Source organism: Monodon monoceros, unplaced genomic scaffold (assembly GCF_005190385.1).
Source record: "Monodon monoceros isolate NGI ecotype Baffin Bay Population unplaced genomic scaffold, NGI_Narwhal_1 Super_Scaffold_12, whole genome shotgun sequence".
Taxonomy (NCBI): Eukaryota; Metazoa; Chordata; class Mammalia; order Artiodactyla; family Monodontidae; genus Monodon; species Monodon monoceros.
In genome coordinates this window covers 9,601,396-9,619,612 of record NW_021703768.1, presented here as the reverse complement: position 1 = coordinate 9,619,612, position 18,217 = coordinate 9,601,396, and the positions used below count along the sequence as shown (strand labels likewise).

At 41.4% G+C, this 18,217-nt stretch overlaps 1 protein-coding gene across 2 annotated transcripts in view; it reads right to left on the bottom strand.

Annotated features, from left to right (window-relative positions):
* MARCH6 (membrane associated ring-CH-type finger 6) overlaps nt 1-17,760 on the bottom strand; it is a 74,253-nt gene extending 56,493 nt beyond the window's left edge. Inside the window, exon 1 of one of the 2 annotated variants that reach the window (XM_029216138.1) lies at nt 17,502-17,760. In XM_029216138.1, coding sequence (XP_029071971.1) covers nt 17,502-17,520 — 19 coding nt within the window. In that variant the 5' untranslated portion in view covers nt 17,521-17,760. Of the gene's footprint in view, nt 1-8,829; nt 9,069-17,501 lie in introns of those variants that run through there. The other variant, XM_029216137.1, reaches the window with a different exon arrangement.
* Nucleotides 17,761-18,217: the final 457 nt, after the last annotated feature.

Genomic DNA, 18,217 nt, shown 5'->3' with positions numbered 1-18,217 from the left:
TGGCTAAGAAATATTTGTCGAAGTTAGGGATATCAAGCACTGGGGGTAACCTAAGTTGTGAGCACACTAGTCTCCCCGGTTATCAAGGAGCCAGACAAATCGCTCCAGCAACACAGAAAGGCCATGCACCACCACCCACGTAAGAGCTATCAAAGTGCCAATCCTGTCTGTGATGGAGTCGCGTAGGGTTGTCCAGCTTGAGTCAAATTAAGCACAGACCACACCGCTGTGCCTTCAAATTTCAGCTCTGGAACCAGACACTCCAGCTACCACCATCCGAAGGACTTTGGTTTCCCATAAGCTGCCAGCAATAAGCTGCCGGCACATTACCGGAAATAACGAGGGCAGTCGGCATTGTTTATGGTCAGACAACATGGGATGAGAATCTCTTCAAACCTCCCATTTTCACCTTCATCCTTAAGTAATGAAAACATCCATGGCAAAAGCTTTCACTCTGGTCAGTCTTGCAACAATCTAAGACTTTGAGCTCTAGCGGTGCAGTACGAGCATCCCAGCCATCCCATCTAATCGGCCTCCACAATCAAATTCTAACACAAACAAAACAGAACCACGCTCCCATTCCAGGATTTCCAGCAGCAGTGTGCAGGCAGCTCGCGCCTGCTTGGAGTACTTTAATTTCTTCAAGTGCACACTTCAGCCCACGGACACTCGGCTAGAAGCCAGAAGGGCACTGAGAAGTAGGGGGTAGGGATAGGAACGGAGGCTCCCCATCCGTAGACCCGCACGGCAGATCACACAGCATTTTAACTGCACCAAATTCAATACCCTGCCACTGAAGCTGGGGATTACCTCAGCTGCCAGTACCAGATTTGCCACACAATAGATCTGCCTTAAAGGATTTTAAGTGGACTCATTCCAATTACCAGACCTCAAAAGTGTCCAGTGTTGTTTTTCATCACTGCCTCCCCATCCTCGGGTCGCGAGTGGCAAATCTGCTACCTTCCTAGGTTGGAGTAGTCGATTACCAGGCTTCCTGTATGGAATCGAATCCAGATTTCCCATCACCCGAATTCCCAGTCACGGTGGTTGCCATGGTATGCAAAACGGCTCCTTAATAGGGCCATAGAACATGCAATCCTGGTCATCTAGAATCATCAGAGCAGAGCTGCTGATGCCCATGGGCATGGATTAGTTCTAGAATTACCACAGTTCTGCAGGTAGGAGCCAAACAAGCGCTCAAAGTCATTCTCAACATCAGGGTGTCTAAGCCAGAAGATTAACTTTAGCGACAGGCATGTGCTACCGCAGGATCAACCACTCAGGGTGGGTTTGAGTGCGAGTGTGGGGAGGCAGCTGCAGTCATAGGGCAAAGTGGTTTCCCCCTCATCCTGTCTCCCTGGCCAGCTCTCAGGCAGCTGCGGGAGTAGAAAGTAGGGCGCAGTAGCCACAGCGCGGCTAGAGGTGTCCGTAAGCAAGACACAGTGCAGAGGAAAGCGGCAAGAGACACCGCTGGGCTTACACGAACGAGGGTCACCACGAGGGTCGCCACGTCACCCTCCACCAACATGATGACTGGTCAGCCACAAGTTATGCGGCGATGGACTGGGGTGGGGCAGGGACAGCCTTTGTGGGCACACCTGGGCTAGCGGGATGCAGGAACAAACACCGGAAACAGTATCAACAAGGGTGTGAACGGCTGATCGGCTGATTGCAAGCCGGGCGCCTCCCAGACAGGGACCAGCCCCACAAGGTGACCTAGCCCTGTGTGGCGCAGGGAGCCGCGGCAAGGACATCACAGCGGGAGACTGAGGGATGTGCCCACCCGCAGGAGACACCACGTCTCCCCACACTCCCACAGCACGGCCGCGAGGGGCAGGTGGGGTTGGGTGGGACTGGAGAGACAGCACTTCCACTAGCAGGACAGAGAAACACGTGAATATGACCAGACACCGATCTTCAGTAGACTCCATCCTTCTGAAGGACGAACCAATAAACAGAAAACTAAGCAAACACAACAAATCTAAATCAAGGCCCAGAGCTCTGCTTGACAGTCTAATAGTTTTTGCCCTGCAAGGTCAAAACTATTTTCACCATAACACTAACAGTGTTTTACTCTCATTGTCTTGCCAGTGTACAGTGGAGTTTTCCAGAGGCTACATGAGACACCTGTTTGAATGCAGCTGCCTCCCATTAAACGAGACACTTAAGAGGTATGTAAATATAAAACAAATCCACTCTTCTCACCAATATTTTGGGTTTGGAATATACAGTTATTTTCATGAAAAAAATTTTATATTAACACATAATGGGTGTGTTAAGTGAATAAATATTTCTAAATTCTTTTATTCTCTTATACGGCAAATAAAAGCGCTTCTGAATCTTTTAGAAGAATTTACAGGGATCCTGAGACCAAAAGAGTTTGAGAACCACTGCTCTATCGTAGTGGTATGTTTAGGTATGCTGATAGATAGATAGATTTTGCTCATAGAACATCTGAAAAAAATCAGAGAATAACTGGCTCTCTCAAAATACACATATGCATACAATTATCATTATTGTATCAGGGACTTCACAAGCTCCACTGATTATAAAAGGAAAAGGAAAGGGAAGGGAACATTAGACTTCTGAATCACTTTGTTTTACATGAATATCTTTTACATAATAATAAATCATATAATAATCATATAATAATCAAAATGCAAAATAAACCAAAAACAAATCAAATGAACCTGTGTATATCAAGCTTAATCACAGAAAATAATTACTTTAGACTTTAAAACATGATAATATATCCTCAAGTAGGCTATATCCAAAGACAGAAGGACCTATAAAGAAATCCTAAAGAGAATTCAGTAATCATCATGTTAATAGTAATAATATTGATTGTTACTTTAAAACTTGGAGGATAAAGACAGTAAGTATGATACTGGTATTGTGGTTATTTGTTTAAAAAAAATTATCTCTTAGAATACGTAAGTATTCATGGATGAAAAGATATCGTACCCGGGATTTCCTTTAAAACAATCCAGCAGAAGTGTGGGGAGGCAAGAGGGAAAGGGTTGAGATAAAAGAATTATCAACCATATGCTTGTATCTGTTGAATCCAGATGCTGGTTTTATGGAAGTTTATTACATTAATCTATTTGTGAGAGTTTGAAATTTTGTATAATGAAACTTTAAAAAAAACAATCAAAGGTTAACATGCAATTTGTAAATATCATAGCTGAACTTTCACTTTACTAACACTACCAAGTCCTATTTATTTGTTTATTTATTTATTTATGGCTGCGTTGGGTCTTCGTTGCTGCACACTGTCTTTCTCTAGCTGCGGCGAGTGGGGGCTACTCTCCGTTGCAGTGCACGGGCTTCTCATTGCGGTGGCTTCTCTTGCTGTGGAGCACGGGCTCTAGAGCACAGCCTCAGTAGTTGTGGCGCACAGGCTTAGTTGCTTGGCGGCATGTGGGATCTTCCCAGACCAGGGCTCGAACCCGTGTCCCCTGCACTGGCAGGCGGATTCTTAACCACTGCGCCACCAGGGAAGCCCACCAAGTCCAATTTTATCAGTGAAGTTCTTTGGCAGGAGGTCTTTGCATGTGGTTTATTTAACATACACACACAAATGTGAAAACTCATGTTAGCAATTTTCCTATTTCACTGACCATGTTTTTTAAAATGTGTTAAAACTTTCACTGGCTATATCTTCATCAGGGAAAGAAAGCAAAATAAGATCTAAATAATCTGCCTCAACATGCCTAAAAGCCTACTGCTATGCAACCCACAACCCATTTCTATTAAAACCATTTCATCTAAATGACTCTAATACAGAATCTGGTCCGAGAAACAACATCACAAATCTCTTTTGCAGTACTGACTCTTGTTTTTCCCCACATGATGAAGTTGTGACTGATTTTTGCTCAAGAGTACTTTATGTGTAAATATTTCCCTAAATGGAAAGGTAAAGATTGTTGCTATAAATCAACCAGAATGGTGATAAGCCTCAGCTACAAAACTCTTCAAGGCAAACACTCAGCTGTTTAGCAGGCCCTGAGCCACACCTGATTCGGTGTGGCTTATCCACCCCTTATCAGGGAAATGGAGGTCAGGAAAAGCTACCTAAGAGATAGGCTGCAACTGCCATTGCTCTATATCCTCAACTCAATTTCCTTAGCTAGTCCGTGGGTATGGAGTAGAAGCAATGCAAGGTTCTTCCCTGCCAATCTATATTCCAGGAGAAAAATCTGAAACAAGGCACAGGTATATAAAGGTCATAGTTAAACATTTATTCTGGAAGAATACATAAGAAACTATTAACAGTTGCTACTTTGGGGGATCAGGGTTGGGGGAAAGAAGTTCTTTCCTTATTTTATAAGTGTATGTTACCTATAGTGCAGGTGTACCTCGGCATCCATGGATGGATTGCTTCCAAGAGCCCCCATGTATCCCAAAACTCCAGGGCACTCAAGTCCCATAGTTGGCCCTCCACATCTGCAGGTTCTGTCCACATCCACGGATTCAAGCAAATTCAGATGAAAATTCTGATCTGCAGTTGGTTGAATTTACAGATGTGACACCCACGAATGGGACAGGGGCCAACACCATATAAGTACTGGAAAAGATCCACATATAAGTGGACCCAAGTAGCTCAAACCAGTGTTGCTGAAGGATCAACTGTATATATTTGTGTAGTATTTTGCTAGTATCTTACTTAAAATTAATAGTTTCCTATATACTTATGTTCAAAGACATGTACAAGAACGTTCATAGCAGCTCTATTCATAATAATGCCTCCAAAATGGAAACCACCCGAATTGCCAGAATTTGGCAAATAAATTTGGATAAATAAATTTTGGTATATTCACATAATTTAATACTTCATGGCAAAAACAATAAACCAACCAAAACCACAAACCACAATTTGGATTTATCTCACAAAATGATGTTGAGTGATAAAGAACCCCAGACACAAAGAGTACCTACTCCTATACAATTCCACATGTAAAAAAATTCAGAAACATGTAAAACACGTATCATTTAGAAAATAAGGATAAAGGTTCTCTCTAGAGAAAGGCAGCAATAAAGACTAGAAGACGAATGAAGATTCTAGACCAAGATGAAATAGTAGGAGTTTTCTGCCTACTCCTCCTGCCAAGGACAGCTAAAAACCCCGGATATTATATACAAAACAAACATAAGAAGACTCTAAAAGGTGAAGAGAAGGCAGATCAGCAAAAGAAGCTGGGACGCCAAGGAACCACAAGGCAGTGAGTTCTCTGGATTTGTGTTTTGCCTCAAGTATCCTGGACTGGAGGCTGAGGTGGAGAAGCTGGCAAGGTAGAAACACCAATGAGAACAGACAAAAAAAATTCCCCCCAAAAGCTTGCTCTCTCTCTAGCCAAAGGACCAGGGAAGGGCAACTCAGTAAGACAGAAAACTTTAGACAGTAACTACTGCTGTACCCCAGCCAAACATTACAAGAAAAAAATTCGACCCTACCACCACCTCTGACAGTCAAGAACAAGTGGGGAGTAGACTTAAGATTAGCAAACTCTATTTCTAATCCTAGCCCAACTATATTATCAAGCAAGTTAATAAGGAAATGAGGATTTAAAACCTAACCCCCAATTCCAAAAGACAACTTTTTGACTTTATCATACACAACCTGGTTATGTGATCAAGTTTCCTTGAATGTTTTATTTTTTCATAATTTAATGTCAATATCTTATATATATCTACTATCTACCGCTCCAAATTTATAATTTTCTTCCTTTTGAACAGTAGATTTGCTCCCTCTAATGAAACACATTACTGAAATATAAGGGTAAAACTAACTAGTACAACAGCTAAGTAAGAAGTAGTTTTATTACTAGTGAAACTGGATATTTCCACATTTTGCCATGTTCTCTTCGTGAACTATCTATTCAAATTCTTCGTCCAGCTTAACTAATTCGCTTAACAATAAGAAAATAGTCCAAAAAAATTCAGCAAAGGATTTGAACAGATACTTCAGCAAAGAAGGTCTACAAATGGAAACAATGCTGACTCATTAAGGAAATGCAAATTAAAAACAAAGTTAAGATGCTGATGACAGTACAACAATGTGCTTATATTTAATGCCACTGAATCAGACACTTAAAAATGGTTAGAATGGTAAATTGTTATGTAAATTTTACATTAACAACAAAGCTTAAACCACAGTAAGATTACCACTACATACCTATTAAAATAACAAAAATAAAAACATATATACTCTTACCATACATCCAGCAATCCTATTCCTAGGTATTAACCTAGTAAAATGAAAACTTATGTTTGCACAAAAACCTATGTGAATTTCATTCATAATTCTCCCAGACTGGAAACAACCAACCCAAGCATTCCACAACTGGGGAATGGATAACTGTGGCACATCCCTACAATAGAATACTACTCAGCAATAAAAATAAACAAACTGCTGATACAGGCAACAATGTGACTACATCTTAAATGCATTATGTTAAGCTGAAAGAAGCCAGACTCAAACAGCTACATACTGTTTAATTCCACTTATGACATTCTGGAAAAAACAAAACTATACAGACAGAAACAGATCAGTGGTTGCCAGGGTCTGGGGGTGGAGCTGACCATAAAAAGACACGAAGTTATTTTGGGGAGTGAAAGAACTATTCTATATTTTGATTATGGTGTCTACATGACTATATGCATTTGTCAAAAACTCAGAGACATTAAATAAGGAAAACTTTAAATACACTTTAATTTTAATAAAATCAGGTTTTCTACAGTACTAGTGTCTAAACAGACATAGAAAAAAAGAACAAATGAGAAAAGGTAACGACATGAAAAAAAATTAGTTCCCTCTCTAAAATGTGTTCTAATGAAGTTGTAGATTGAAATATACCCCAATGAGCACATTTATTTCATCCGACCAGGTAGGAATTAATGTTGCTAGGGACTGTGGAAATCATCAGCATTGGTCATCAAATATTTTTGGCATTCTACTTTCTGGGTATGTGGCAGTACTGCACTTCCCTGTCACCTCTGAAATTATACCTGAACATGTGACTTGCTTTAGTCAATGAAATATGAGTTATAGTGATGTGCCATCACTTCTGGATAGAAGTCTTTGGGCACCAATAAACACAATCCATCACACTGCATTTTCTTGCCTCAACAATTGTGGAATCATGTGCTAAGCCATGATCTCCAATCTAGATCTCCAAGTGACCAGCATTATTAGCAGGAGAATCTCTCCCCAGCCACACTGGACGTGATGTCAGTGAGAAACTTAAAGCAACCTTCTGTTGCTCAGGTTTGGGGGAAGTTTGTGACTAAGACATAAATTAGCCTATCCTGTTTTATAAAAGATCTTAGCTGCTTCACAAAACAAAAACTAAAACAAGCACAACCACCACCAACACAGAAAGTCAAAGAAAACTCTTTTCACCATCTTTCCGTGCTACCGCAATGGTGTGCATGAATGACCTGGCTGATGCTCTCAAGGGCATTAACAATGATGAAAAGAGAGACAAATGCCAGGTTCTTGTCAGGCTATGCTTCAAAATCATCTGGTTTCTAATTGTAATGATGAAGCATGCTTTCATTGCCAAATTTCAAATCACTGATGATCACAGAGCTGGGAAAATTATTGTGAACCTCACAGGCAAGTTAAACAAGCACGGAGTGATCAGGCCCAGATTTGAAGTGCAACTCAAAAATCTAGGAAAATGTCAAAATAACCTACTTCCATTCTTCTAGCTTGGTTTCACTGTACTGACAACCTCTGCTGGCATGACGACCATGAAGAAACAAGACAAAAACACACAGGAGAGAAATCCTGTAATTTTTTTTCCTAGGAGTATATAACAATGTGCAAATAAAATGCCTCAATGGAGAAAAGGGGGAGGGGAGTCAAAGAAAAAATAATCTATTTTATTCACTAGGATCAATCCCACCACCCAAAACCTCAAGAGAATAACAAGGCCAAGGGTACAAAAGGAGAGTGCAGTCTACAAAAGGTGCAGCCTGAGGCCCTTCACTAAAAATGAAATAATGTTCTGTGGTGGAGTAAGGCTCCACCAAATTTACATGCAGTAAAATTACAAATCTTGCTCAGGCCAAAGTAAAATCAATGCACTCTGCTGGTTATGAATGCAAACTTACCTAGAACAATAAAGCAAAGCTCTTCCTGGTTTTCAAGGGTAAATTTCTTCTGTTAACTCCTATGGCAACTTCTGTTGCTTTATTTGAATACTTAATATCTTCACAAAGCATACCTTTCAGAAGTTCCTAGCACAGTACCTAGCTCAGTAAAGTTTTTTTTGAATGAAACCTTCAAGTCCTTAGTGACTGAATATGGAGACAGCCCATGAGATGAAAGGGAGGGGGAACACCCAATAGTGTAAGAGGTTATCAAGTTGGTGCCAGCTGTGGAAGTCAACACCCATTCAAGGCTAGCCCATCCCGTTAGTTTTCTTAGCCAAAAATCCAGTTCACCAAATATATTCTAAGTATCTACTATGAGAAAAAATGCAAAACAACTCTTAAAGCTTTGGGTACATCTTAACTCTTAAGCCATTGTCTATCCTGAAAATTGTTTCACATAAGGTTTCAAAATGTTTCCACTTTCCTTCTGATGATAAACTAGTGATAATTTAATAAACAAAGGGTTTAATACACTTTATTTTTTAGAACAGATTACACTTACAGAAAATGTGAGGAGACAGTACAATGCTCCCCTGTACACAGTACCCAGTATCCCCTCTTATTAACATCCTACATTAGGATGGTAGTTCTACTACACTTAATGAACCCATAATGACACACTATCATTAACTAAAATCAACGGTTTATTCAGATTTCCTTGATCTTTACCTAATGTCATTTTCTGTTCCAGAATCCACATTACATTTAGTTGTCACGTCTCCTTAGTCGTCTCTTGGCTCTGGCAGTGTCTCACACTTTCCTTGTTTTTGATGACTTTGATTTTTTTAAATTAATTAATTTATTTTTTGTGTGCATTCCATCTTCGTTGCTGCACGAGGGCTTTCTCTAGTTGCGGTGAGCAGGGGTTACTCTTTGTTGCGGTGTGCAGGCTTCTCATTGCGGTGGTTTATCTTTGTTGCGGAGCACGGGCTCTAGGCACGCAGGCTTCAGTAGTTGTGGCTCGTGGGCTCAGTAGTTGTAGCTCGCGGGCTCTAGAGCGCAGGCTCAGTAGTTGTGGCACACGGGCATAGTTGCTCCGTGGCATATAGGATCCTTCCAGACCAGGGCTCAAACCCCTGTCCCCTGCATTGGCAGGCAGATTCTTAACCACTGCACCACCAGGGAAGTCCCCAGAATTGGTTTGATGTTTTTGCTCATGATTAGAGTGGGGCTATGGGTTCTGGGGAGGAAAATCACATAGATGAAGTGCCATTTCATCACAGAATATGAATGGTACATTATCAACATGATTTTTATGACTGTTAATGTTGACCTTGATTCATCTGGTTGCAGTAACAAAGGATTTTTAATAGCTGATTATCAACAAATATTTTATAATTAGTAGCTATGATTACAGTAAACAAATATTAAAAATACATTATTAAAAAGTATTATTCAAAATATCTGTGGATAACCTATATAGCTAAAACCAGAAGTGTGGCTACATAAATTGTGGTACATTCACTACACAAATGTCTATAGTCCCTTAAAAATAGCAAATATTAACAGTTATATGACAATATGGAAATCTGCATAATGTTAAGTAAACAAAGCAGGAATAAAAAAATGAATACACACTGTTCTTACAACTAGGGAAAAAACCCAAAACAGCCTAAAAGAGAAAATACAAAAAATGATAGCCATTATATTGGTTAGATGAGAACATGGGTGATTTCCTTCCCGTTTTCCCAAAGTTTCTACTGTTTCATTGCTACTTTTACAATTACAAGAAAAAGAAAATTTTAACTGCTAAAATTCTGTGAAAAACACTTCCTTTTTGACTGTGAAAGTATACCTATTTTTTTTTAACATGGATTTGGTAATTAGGCCTTGAAAGCATACATTTAAATTCCAATTCTCCATATATCCCAATTCTCCATATATCCCAAAGCTTAGTTATTTCTTATCTCTCCAGATTACTGATCATTACAAAACTAACATTCACCTATACTATTGCTCCTGGAAGCCTGAAAACTACATCTGCCTTGCTGACTAGGCTTGAGTTACATGCTTTCAATGAGAAGCTCTTCTGTGGGATCATAAGATGGTGGGAAGGTGTAAAGCCATTTCCTACTTCTGGCTCTAAAAACAGCAGTGGCAGCTAACTGCAGGTACTGTGAACTCCTGCAGTAGTTAGAGTTTGTGGTAAGGATTTTGCCAGCAGTGGGCAAATGCAAATTCAGCAGCACAGGCAATAACTCCCAAGTTTTAGCAGGAGTGTGCCAAGTATCAATGTACTGAATATTTCCTCTCAGCTCTAAATTTATCCTTCAGTACCACCTGTTCAGTGATAAGAGACTGGACTCTTTTAAACAGTTTTTAAAAATAAATTTGTCGGTAGAGGGTGCTGAAGGGACCACACAGGAGGACTGGAGCACTCCTTGCTCCCGCTGCCCTGTCAGTAGGTTTGCTTTAGTAACCAACTTCTCACAGCCCTACTGATAACAGCTCAACACACTCCAGGCCTTGAGCCCACAGTAGTACCCTAACTGTCTGCATGCCTACCCATCAACCTTGAGTCTCCTGCATCCACCCTGGAGGGTTGTTTCCTGCTCACCCAGAAACTGTGGACTAGCTCTGGCTTGGACAACTCCATACTTCTCCAATGAGGTCTGAACCACAGCTGTGAGGAGGGGCCCTCACCCCTCGCCAGTCTGTCCTTACTTGGACATTTTCCCTCAGGCCCACAGTACACTTTACAGTAGTCCTTACATCTTTATAATTATTCTCTAATCATAGGTTAACAATTCTTTCAACTTCCTCTAGTTAAGTTACTGTGTTTTCTGTCTCCTCACTGGATCCAAAGTGCCAAGGAAAAAGAAGATTTAAAGAAGAACCAAGTGAAAATTTTAGGTGAAAAATACAGAGAGTGTGGACTCACTCCTGGACTCAGGCTCAACAGCAGTGTTTGTCTCAAGAAAAAGCACTTGTATTATTCTTTGGAGTTACCAGCTGAACTAACTGCTTCCCCACCCCCACCCCCCACGAAACACCATTTTTACTATGGAAAAAAACAAAACAACAACAAAATGACAAACAACAGTTATTCAGACAGATTTGGGTATTCGGCAGGCATTGTGTCATGGAAGAATGAAGTGAGCCTAAGAACCAAGGAAAACACTGACAATATTTGCTGCCACTGACAAAAATAAAACTTTCAAGCAAATATTAGGATTTTAGAAAACCTACATCCACCACAATAAGAACGACAGCTTCTCCAATACCTAAAGCCTTTTTGAGATACGTGGTGACGTTAATGAATGTGACTTTTATGTTACACAGGAAAATGTGTCAAGATTTGGAAGATTTGCATAACTTGATCCAACAGCTACCAAATAATCAATACATGAGGTTAAAAAGCCATGCATGAGTAAAAGACAATGGATTTTTAAAAACAGTTTTACTGAGGAATAACGGACATCCAATAAAATACGCTTACTTAGAGGATATCACTTGATACGCTTGACACTGGTAAAACTGTCACCACAATCAAGATAATGAACATATCCATCACCACCAAAATTAACTCATGCCCCTTTGTAATCCACCTTCATCTCATCCTTCTCTCACCCATCTTGTTCCCTCCCAACTAACTGTTCTCCACAGCACGTATAACCATCTCATCATGCCATATAATTTACTACATGTTTATTTTCTGTCCTCCCCTCCTCCTCTACCAAGCCAAAAACAAGAACGTAGGCTCTATGAAAGAAGGGATTTTGTCTATTTTGTTACCAGCCTAGCCCAACTGCATAAAATAGTGCCTAGCTAGTTAACAGGTGCTCAATAAACACTTGTCAAATAAGTGCATGCTTGCCCGTAAGCATGCCAAAGCAGTGAAAGTTGATCTGTGGCAAGAAGAATGAAGCAGGCATTACGGGAAACAGAGATGAAAGACCATGTGGTTCTAGAAAGACAGTAACTAGCTGTCTGGTTCTGACAACTTCCTATCCTTTTAACTCATTACTTCCAAATCTAAGTCACCTCAAGGTTTTACCATAATAGATATAGAACATGATCAACTATGATAAAGTTCAGCTTCATCCCTTCCCAATGAATATGACTCATAAAGCATAAAGAACAATTGTTTTGGCAGTCCATAAAAATAGGCTGCTAAGATTTTATATTACATTCTACTAGTGTGAGCAGTAATTTAGAAAAATGAAAAACATCAGCTCTATATATCACTGGGCTGAAATGAGAGCACACTACTATGGCAAAACGTTTAATATCTTAATGAGAGTTTCATACATCAATACTTGCAACATTTACTCCAATGTTGCAGTGCTTTTACTTTTAAAAAATGTATATCCTTGAGCAAAGAACAGATTTTTTTTTTAAACTGAAAAATATCAGTGCTTTGCAGGATCAGATTCCTAGTCGATAAAATGAGGAAGATCTAAGATCTCCTCAAGCTCTGAAGTTCAAATATTTGATGATAGAGAGCAGTTTACCTAACAGAACTTCTTTCAAAATCGAAGTCAATCCTCTTACACCCTGCCCCTGCCTTACCAACTAAGTTTACATCATATTCTAAATGCTTTGTTGTCATTTCAACAACTTTTCATTTCATCTTCACTAGGAGTAGATTCTGTCTCAAGAAACCACTTTCTTTGCTCATCCATAAAAAGCAACTCCTCATCTGTTAAAATTTTATCATGAGATTACAGAATTCAGTCACATCTCCAGGCTCCACTTCTAATTCTATTTTTCTTGCTATTTGTACCACATCTGCAGTTACTTCCTCCACTGAAGTCCTGAACCCCTCAAAATCATCCATGACAGTTGGAATCAACTTCCAAACCCCTATTAATGTTGACATTTTTGCCTCTTCCCATGAATTACAAATGTTCTTTTTTTTAATTTTATTTTTTTTATTAAAGTATAGTTGATTTACAATGTTGTGTTAGAATCACAAATGTTCTTAATGGCATCTAGCATGGTGAATCCTTTCCAGAATGTTTTCAATTTACTTTGTCCAGATCCATCAGAGGAATCATTATCTATGGCAGCTATAGCCTTATGAAATGCATTTCCTAAATAATAAGACTTGAAAGTTGAAATTACTTCTTGATCCATGGGCTACAGGATGGGTGTTGTGTTTGCAGGCATGAAAACAACACTCATCTTGTTGTACATCTCCATCACAGCTCTTGGGTGACTAGGTACATTGTCAATAAGCAATAATATTTTGAAAGGAACCTTCTTTTTTTATGAGCAGTAGGTCTCAACAGTGGGTTTAAGATATTCAGTAAACCATGTTGTAAACAGATGTGCTGTCATCTAGGCTTTGTTGTTCCATCTACCGAACACAGGCAGAGTAGATTAAAAATAATTCTTAAGCGCCCTAGGATTTTTGGAATGGTAAATGAGCAATGGCTTCAGCTTCAAGTCACTAGCTACATGAGCCCCAGTAACAAACAGCCTGTCCTCTGAAGGTCTGAAGCCAGGCATTGACGTCTCCTCTCTAGCTATCAAAGTCCTAGGTGGCATCTGCTTCAAATATAAGGCTGTTTCATGTACACCGAAAATCTGTTTTTCAGTGTGACCACCAAGAATTATCTCAGCTGGATCTTCTGGATAACTTGCTGCAGCTTCTACGTCAGTATTTGCTGCTTCACTTTGCACTTTGGTGTTATGGAGACAACTTCTTTCCTTAAACCTCATGAACCAAGCTCTGCTAGCTTTCAACTTTTCTTGTGCAGCTTCCTCAACTTTCTCAGCCTTCTGAGAACTGAAGAGAGTTAGAGCCTTGCTCTGGATTAGGCTTTGGCTTTAGGGACTGTTGTGGCTGGTGTGATCTTCTCTCCAGACAACTAAAACTTTCTCTATATAAGCAATATGGCTGTTTCTTATCATCCATGTGTTCACTGCAGGAACACTTTTAACTTTCTTCAAGAACTTTTCCCTTACATTCACAACTTGGCTAACCGGTGCAAGAGGCCTAGCTTTCAGCCTATCTCGGATTTCAACATGCTTTCCTCACTAATCTTACTTATCTCTAACTTTTGATTTAAAGTGAGAGACATGAGACTCTTCCTTTCACTTGAACACTTAGAGATCATTACAGTTATTAAATGGCCTAATTTAAATATTGTTGGGCCTCAGGGAATAGGGAGGCCCCAAGGAGAAAAAAAGAGATGGGAACAGAAGTTGGTGGGGCAGTGAGAATACACACATTTATCTATTAAGTTCACTGTCTTTGTGGGCACAGTTCATGGTGTCCCAAAACAATTACAACAGTAAATCACAGATCACCATAACAAATATAATAATAATGAAAAAATCTGAAATATTTAAAAGAATTACTAAGATGTGACACAGAGACATGAAGTGGGCAACTGCTTCAGGAAAAATGGCACCTATAGACTTACTCAATGCAGGGTTGCCACAAACTCTCAATTTGTAAAAAAAAAAAATTAATATCTGCAAAGCTCAATAAAATGAACACAATAAAACAAGGCATGGCTATATTATGAGAATAGATTATAAAACTGTTGATTTTACAAAAATAAAACAATACACTGAACACTTTAGAGATCTTTAATACCTAGCAAACACAAAATATGAAGGGTCAAAATCCATCTGGCAAACAACCAATTTTCTAAAAGAATTCAGTCTTGTTTACTACAAATATGAAATATTCTGAACATTGTAACATCATATATGGTACCGTTAGAGGAAAGCAACATGCAATTTTTAAGAGATGGAAGAGCTTAACAATCTCTTTGCAGGTTGGTATTTCAGATTTGTTTGCTCAGATTAACATAATAAAAAATAGATAAGTAAACAACATCATCAGTGTTTTTAACGAGTGATAAAATTTAAAGATTTTTTAAATTTTTATTTTCTTTATGTTTAGCCATATTTTCCAAGTCTCCTACCAAAAAAAGTTTCCTTTATAATCAAAAACCCAACTGCATTTTTTAATTTAAGAAATAACCTGTAATAACTCATTTAGCAAACAGAAGTTTCCAAGCTTTTTGGTGTCTTCACTTTGTCATTTTTATCCTGAAACCTTCTGTAATCCTCCCTTTTCTTCCAGCATTTTTTCAAGTTAAATTTACATTAACTTTGAAAATTTCAGAAGACTTCCAATTTGGAATTTTGCAAAATTAGGCATTAGCAGTATTAAAATTCACTTTCATTTCATGACTAACAGTGTCATAAAACAAATGCAAAGTAAAGCTTTGTCAAATTATGTAGATGATTCATCTTATAAAGGGAGTGACAAAAATACAGTCATCTCAACACTGGACACTGGGTATCCACTTATAAATTTAACCACGGAGTCTGACAGACCTGAGTTGGAATCTTGCCTCTGACATGTTACCTGTATGACCTTGGGCAAGTTGTTTAATCATACTAACCCTCAGTTTCCTCATCTGTAAAAAGGGAATGGTGCCTACCTAACAGTCTTAGGAGAGTTAAATGAGATGTGTATAAAATGTTTAGTGAAGTACATGCCATCCATCAAGTCCTCAGTAAATGTCAGTTATTTCAATAGAGAACAGTGTTCAAGTCAGTAAATAAATATCATTTGTACCTCACCCTGACTGAGGGGGGTGGGCAGTGCACTAGAAACACTCAGAAAATATTTCTTTCATGATTCCGGCTTTGCGATTCTGCAATTCCTGAATCACCACTATCATACCATAAGTGTATGCAATTACTAAGTGCCTAAGCTCAAAGAATGGGAACTTAATAAAACATGCCAGTATATATCAATTGATAAATCAATAAACACATGCATTACTAGACTGAGTCATTAAAATTTGAATCCAAAAGGATGTATGGATGTAGATGGAAATTTACACACTAGGACCACCTGTCAAAAGAAAGTAATTCCTAACCTCCTCAGCAGTTTCACTTTACTATTTTTTCCAAAGGAGTCTCCTGTGGTGATTACCTTTCACTCACGGCACATAATAAAAACAACTGAGCCATAATGAAAGGAAAACTGTGTAATCAGGATACCTAGGTTCAAATCTTTCTCTTACTAGGGTGTGAAACTTGAACAAACTATTAAAATAACTAAACTAACTTCCACACCTATAAAAGATAATAATACCTTCCTACTCCATAGGGATCTTAGATCAAATGTGAAGGCATGTAACTATGCTTTGTAAACTGTCAAGTATAACATGCAAATATCATTACAGTTGAGGTTCTTCCTATCGAAGGAAAGACGTCTTTAAAAAAATGATAAATTGATCCCCTCCACGCATCACATATACAGACATCAAACTTTTCATCACCCATTACTGCACACCACGAGAGTCCCCAACGATCTTCATCTAAAATCATCAAAACCGCAACCTTTAAGGTTGCAAGATGCTTATCATATCCCCACATAATAAACCCAAACCATAAATGTATCTTCACCGATAACCGCAACAACAGGAAAGCAATTAGGAATTTCCTCTATAGACTCACGAAATTATTCGATAAACTCCAAAAAGATAAAACTGCTTAAAAACTACCTTCGCGGGATCAGCAAATGCGTTTCAATAGTCACAGATGTTCAGTCATGTCTTCACTTCTGTATTCAGTTCACAAGAGTCAGCTTGTTCCAGAACAGCCACATCCAAAACACACGCACTCACAAAGCAAAACAGACACACAAAACTCTGCTTATTGGTGCCAGAGACTAAGCACAAAATAAACTACACCGAAACAAAGAGCCTTCCTGCTTCGAATAACCCCGGTGGCTCTGCCTCTGCCTCGCTTAGTAAACAAACAACTAGGGGCCACGCAAGCAGAGGGCAAGGTTTTTAAATACGGAGTCAGTTCACTCCACCAGGCCGTCACCTGGCGGGGTATTTTTCGCGAAGTTTCAGTCAACAAAGAAGTTTTATCGTGAAAGGGTCGGGCCCGGAGAGCGAGGGGCAAAGCGACATAAAGAAAGACAAAACCGAGTGGGGAAGGGCGTGGAAAACGCCCCCAGACTTCGTGCAGCGACCACGGCGCCGTCCCCCCCACCACCCGGGACTGGCGGGACAGAGGGGGCGGGGAGCCACGCCATCCGCGGCCACCGCAGCCCGACGCCCCCGGCCCAGGTAGGGGTCCTGCGCTCCGCGCGCGCGCGCGGGCGAGAAACGGCCGGGGGCGCCAAGGGGTCACCTCCTGCTCCCTGCCGCCCCTCGAGCCCGCCGCTCGGCGGGCAAACGGCCCGGGCGCCTCATCCCGCCCGCCGGGTCGTGCCGCCGTCCCCACGCGCCCGCCCCAAGCCGAGGCGCCCCCGCCGCTCCGCCCGCCGCCTGCCTCGAGCGCCGCGGACCGGGCGCGGGCCCGGCCCGAACCCGGTCGCCAGAGCAAGGGCGCGGGCGCCGCCGACTTACCTTCCTCGGCGGTGTCCATCTTGTCTGGGGCGGCGAGGGGGGGCGGCGGTGACGCAGCCGCCAAGCTCCCGCGGCGGAGGCCGAAGCCTTCCGGCCGGGGCGGGGGAAAGGGAGGAGGGAGGAGGGAGCGGAGCCGGGCCCAGGCAGGTGCGTTGCTCAGGTGCGAAAGAGGAAGCTAGAGGAAGGAGAGAGGGGAACAGGGAGAGGGAGAAAGACTGACAGAAAGCGGGTGAGGGAGGGGAGGGGGAGGGGCGGGGAGGGCGGGGAGGGCGGAGGGGAGAGGCCTGGGCGGGGCGCGGAGGCGGAAGGGGCGGGGCGCGGAGGCGGAAGGGGCGGGGCGCGTCAACGACAGGTGCCGTCACTTCCGGCGCGGCCGCGGCTCTTTGGCTCGTTGGGTGGCGGCCGTGGGGGCGTTGCGGCGCCCTTCGCGTACAGCGGGTGGCAACTCTCGTGGGTGGCGGGCCGCACGGGCTTTGTCCCGCCGGCTGCGCGGGGCAATGGGGCTGAAACCTTAGAAGGAGCTGAGTTCTAATGACCCCGAGGGAGGCAACAAAGAAGGCGCAGAGCTGAGGGAGGAGAGCAGCGGGAGCGAGCGCCTGACGGCGAGGTGGCGAGCCCAGCGCCGGCCGGGTATGGTGCAGACAAAAGCGGGTCTCAGAGCTGAAGAGTTAGTTACCTGGGCGCCTGTGAAAATACAAGTTCGGCGTCCTCCTCCC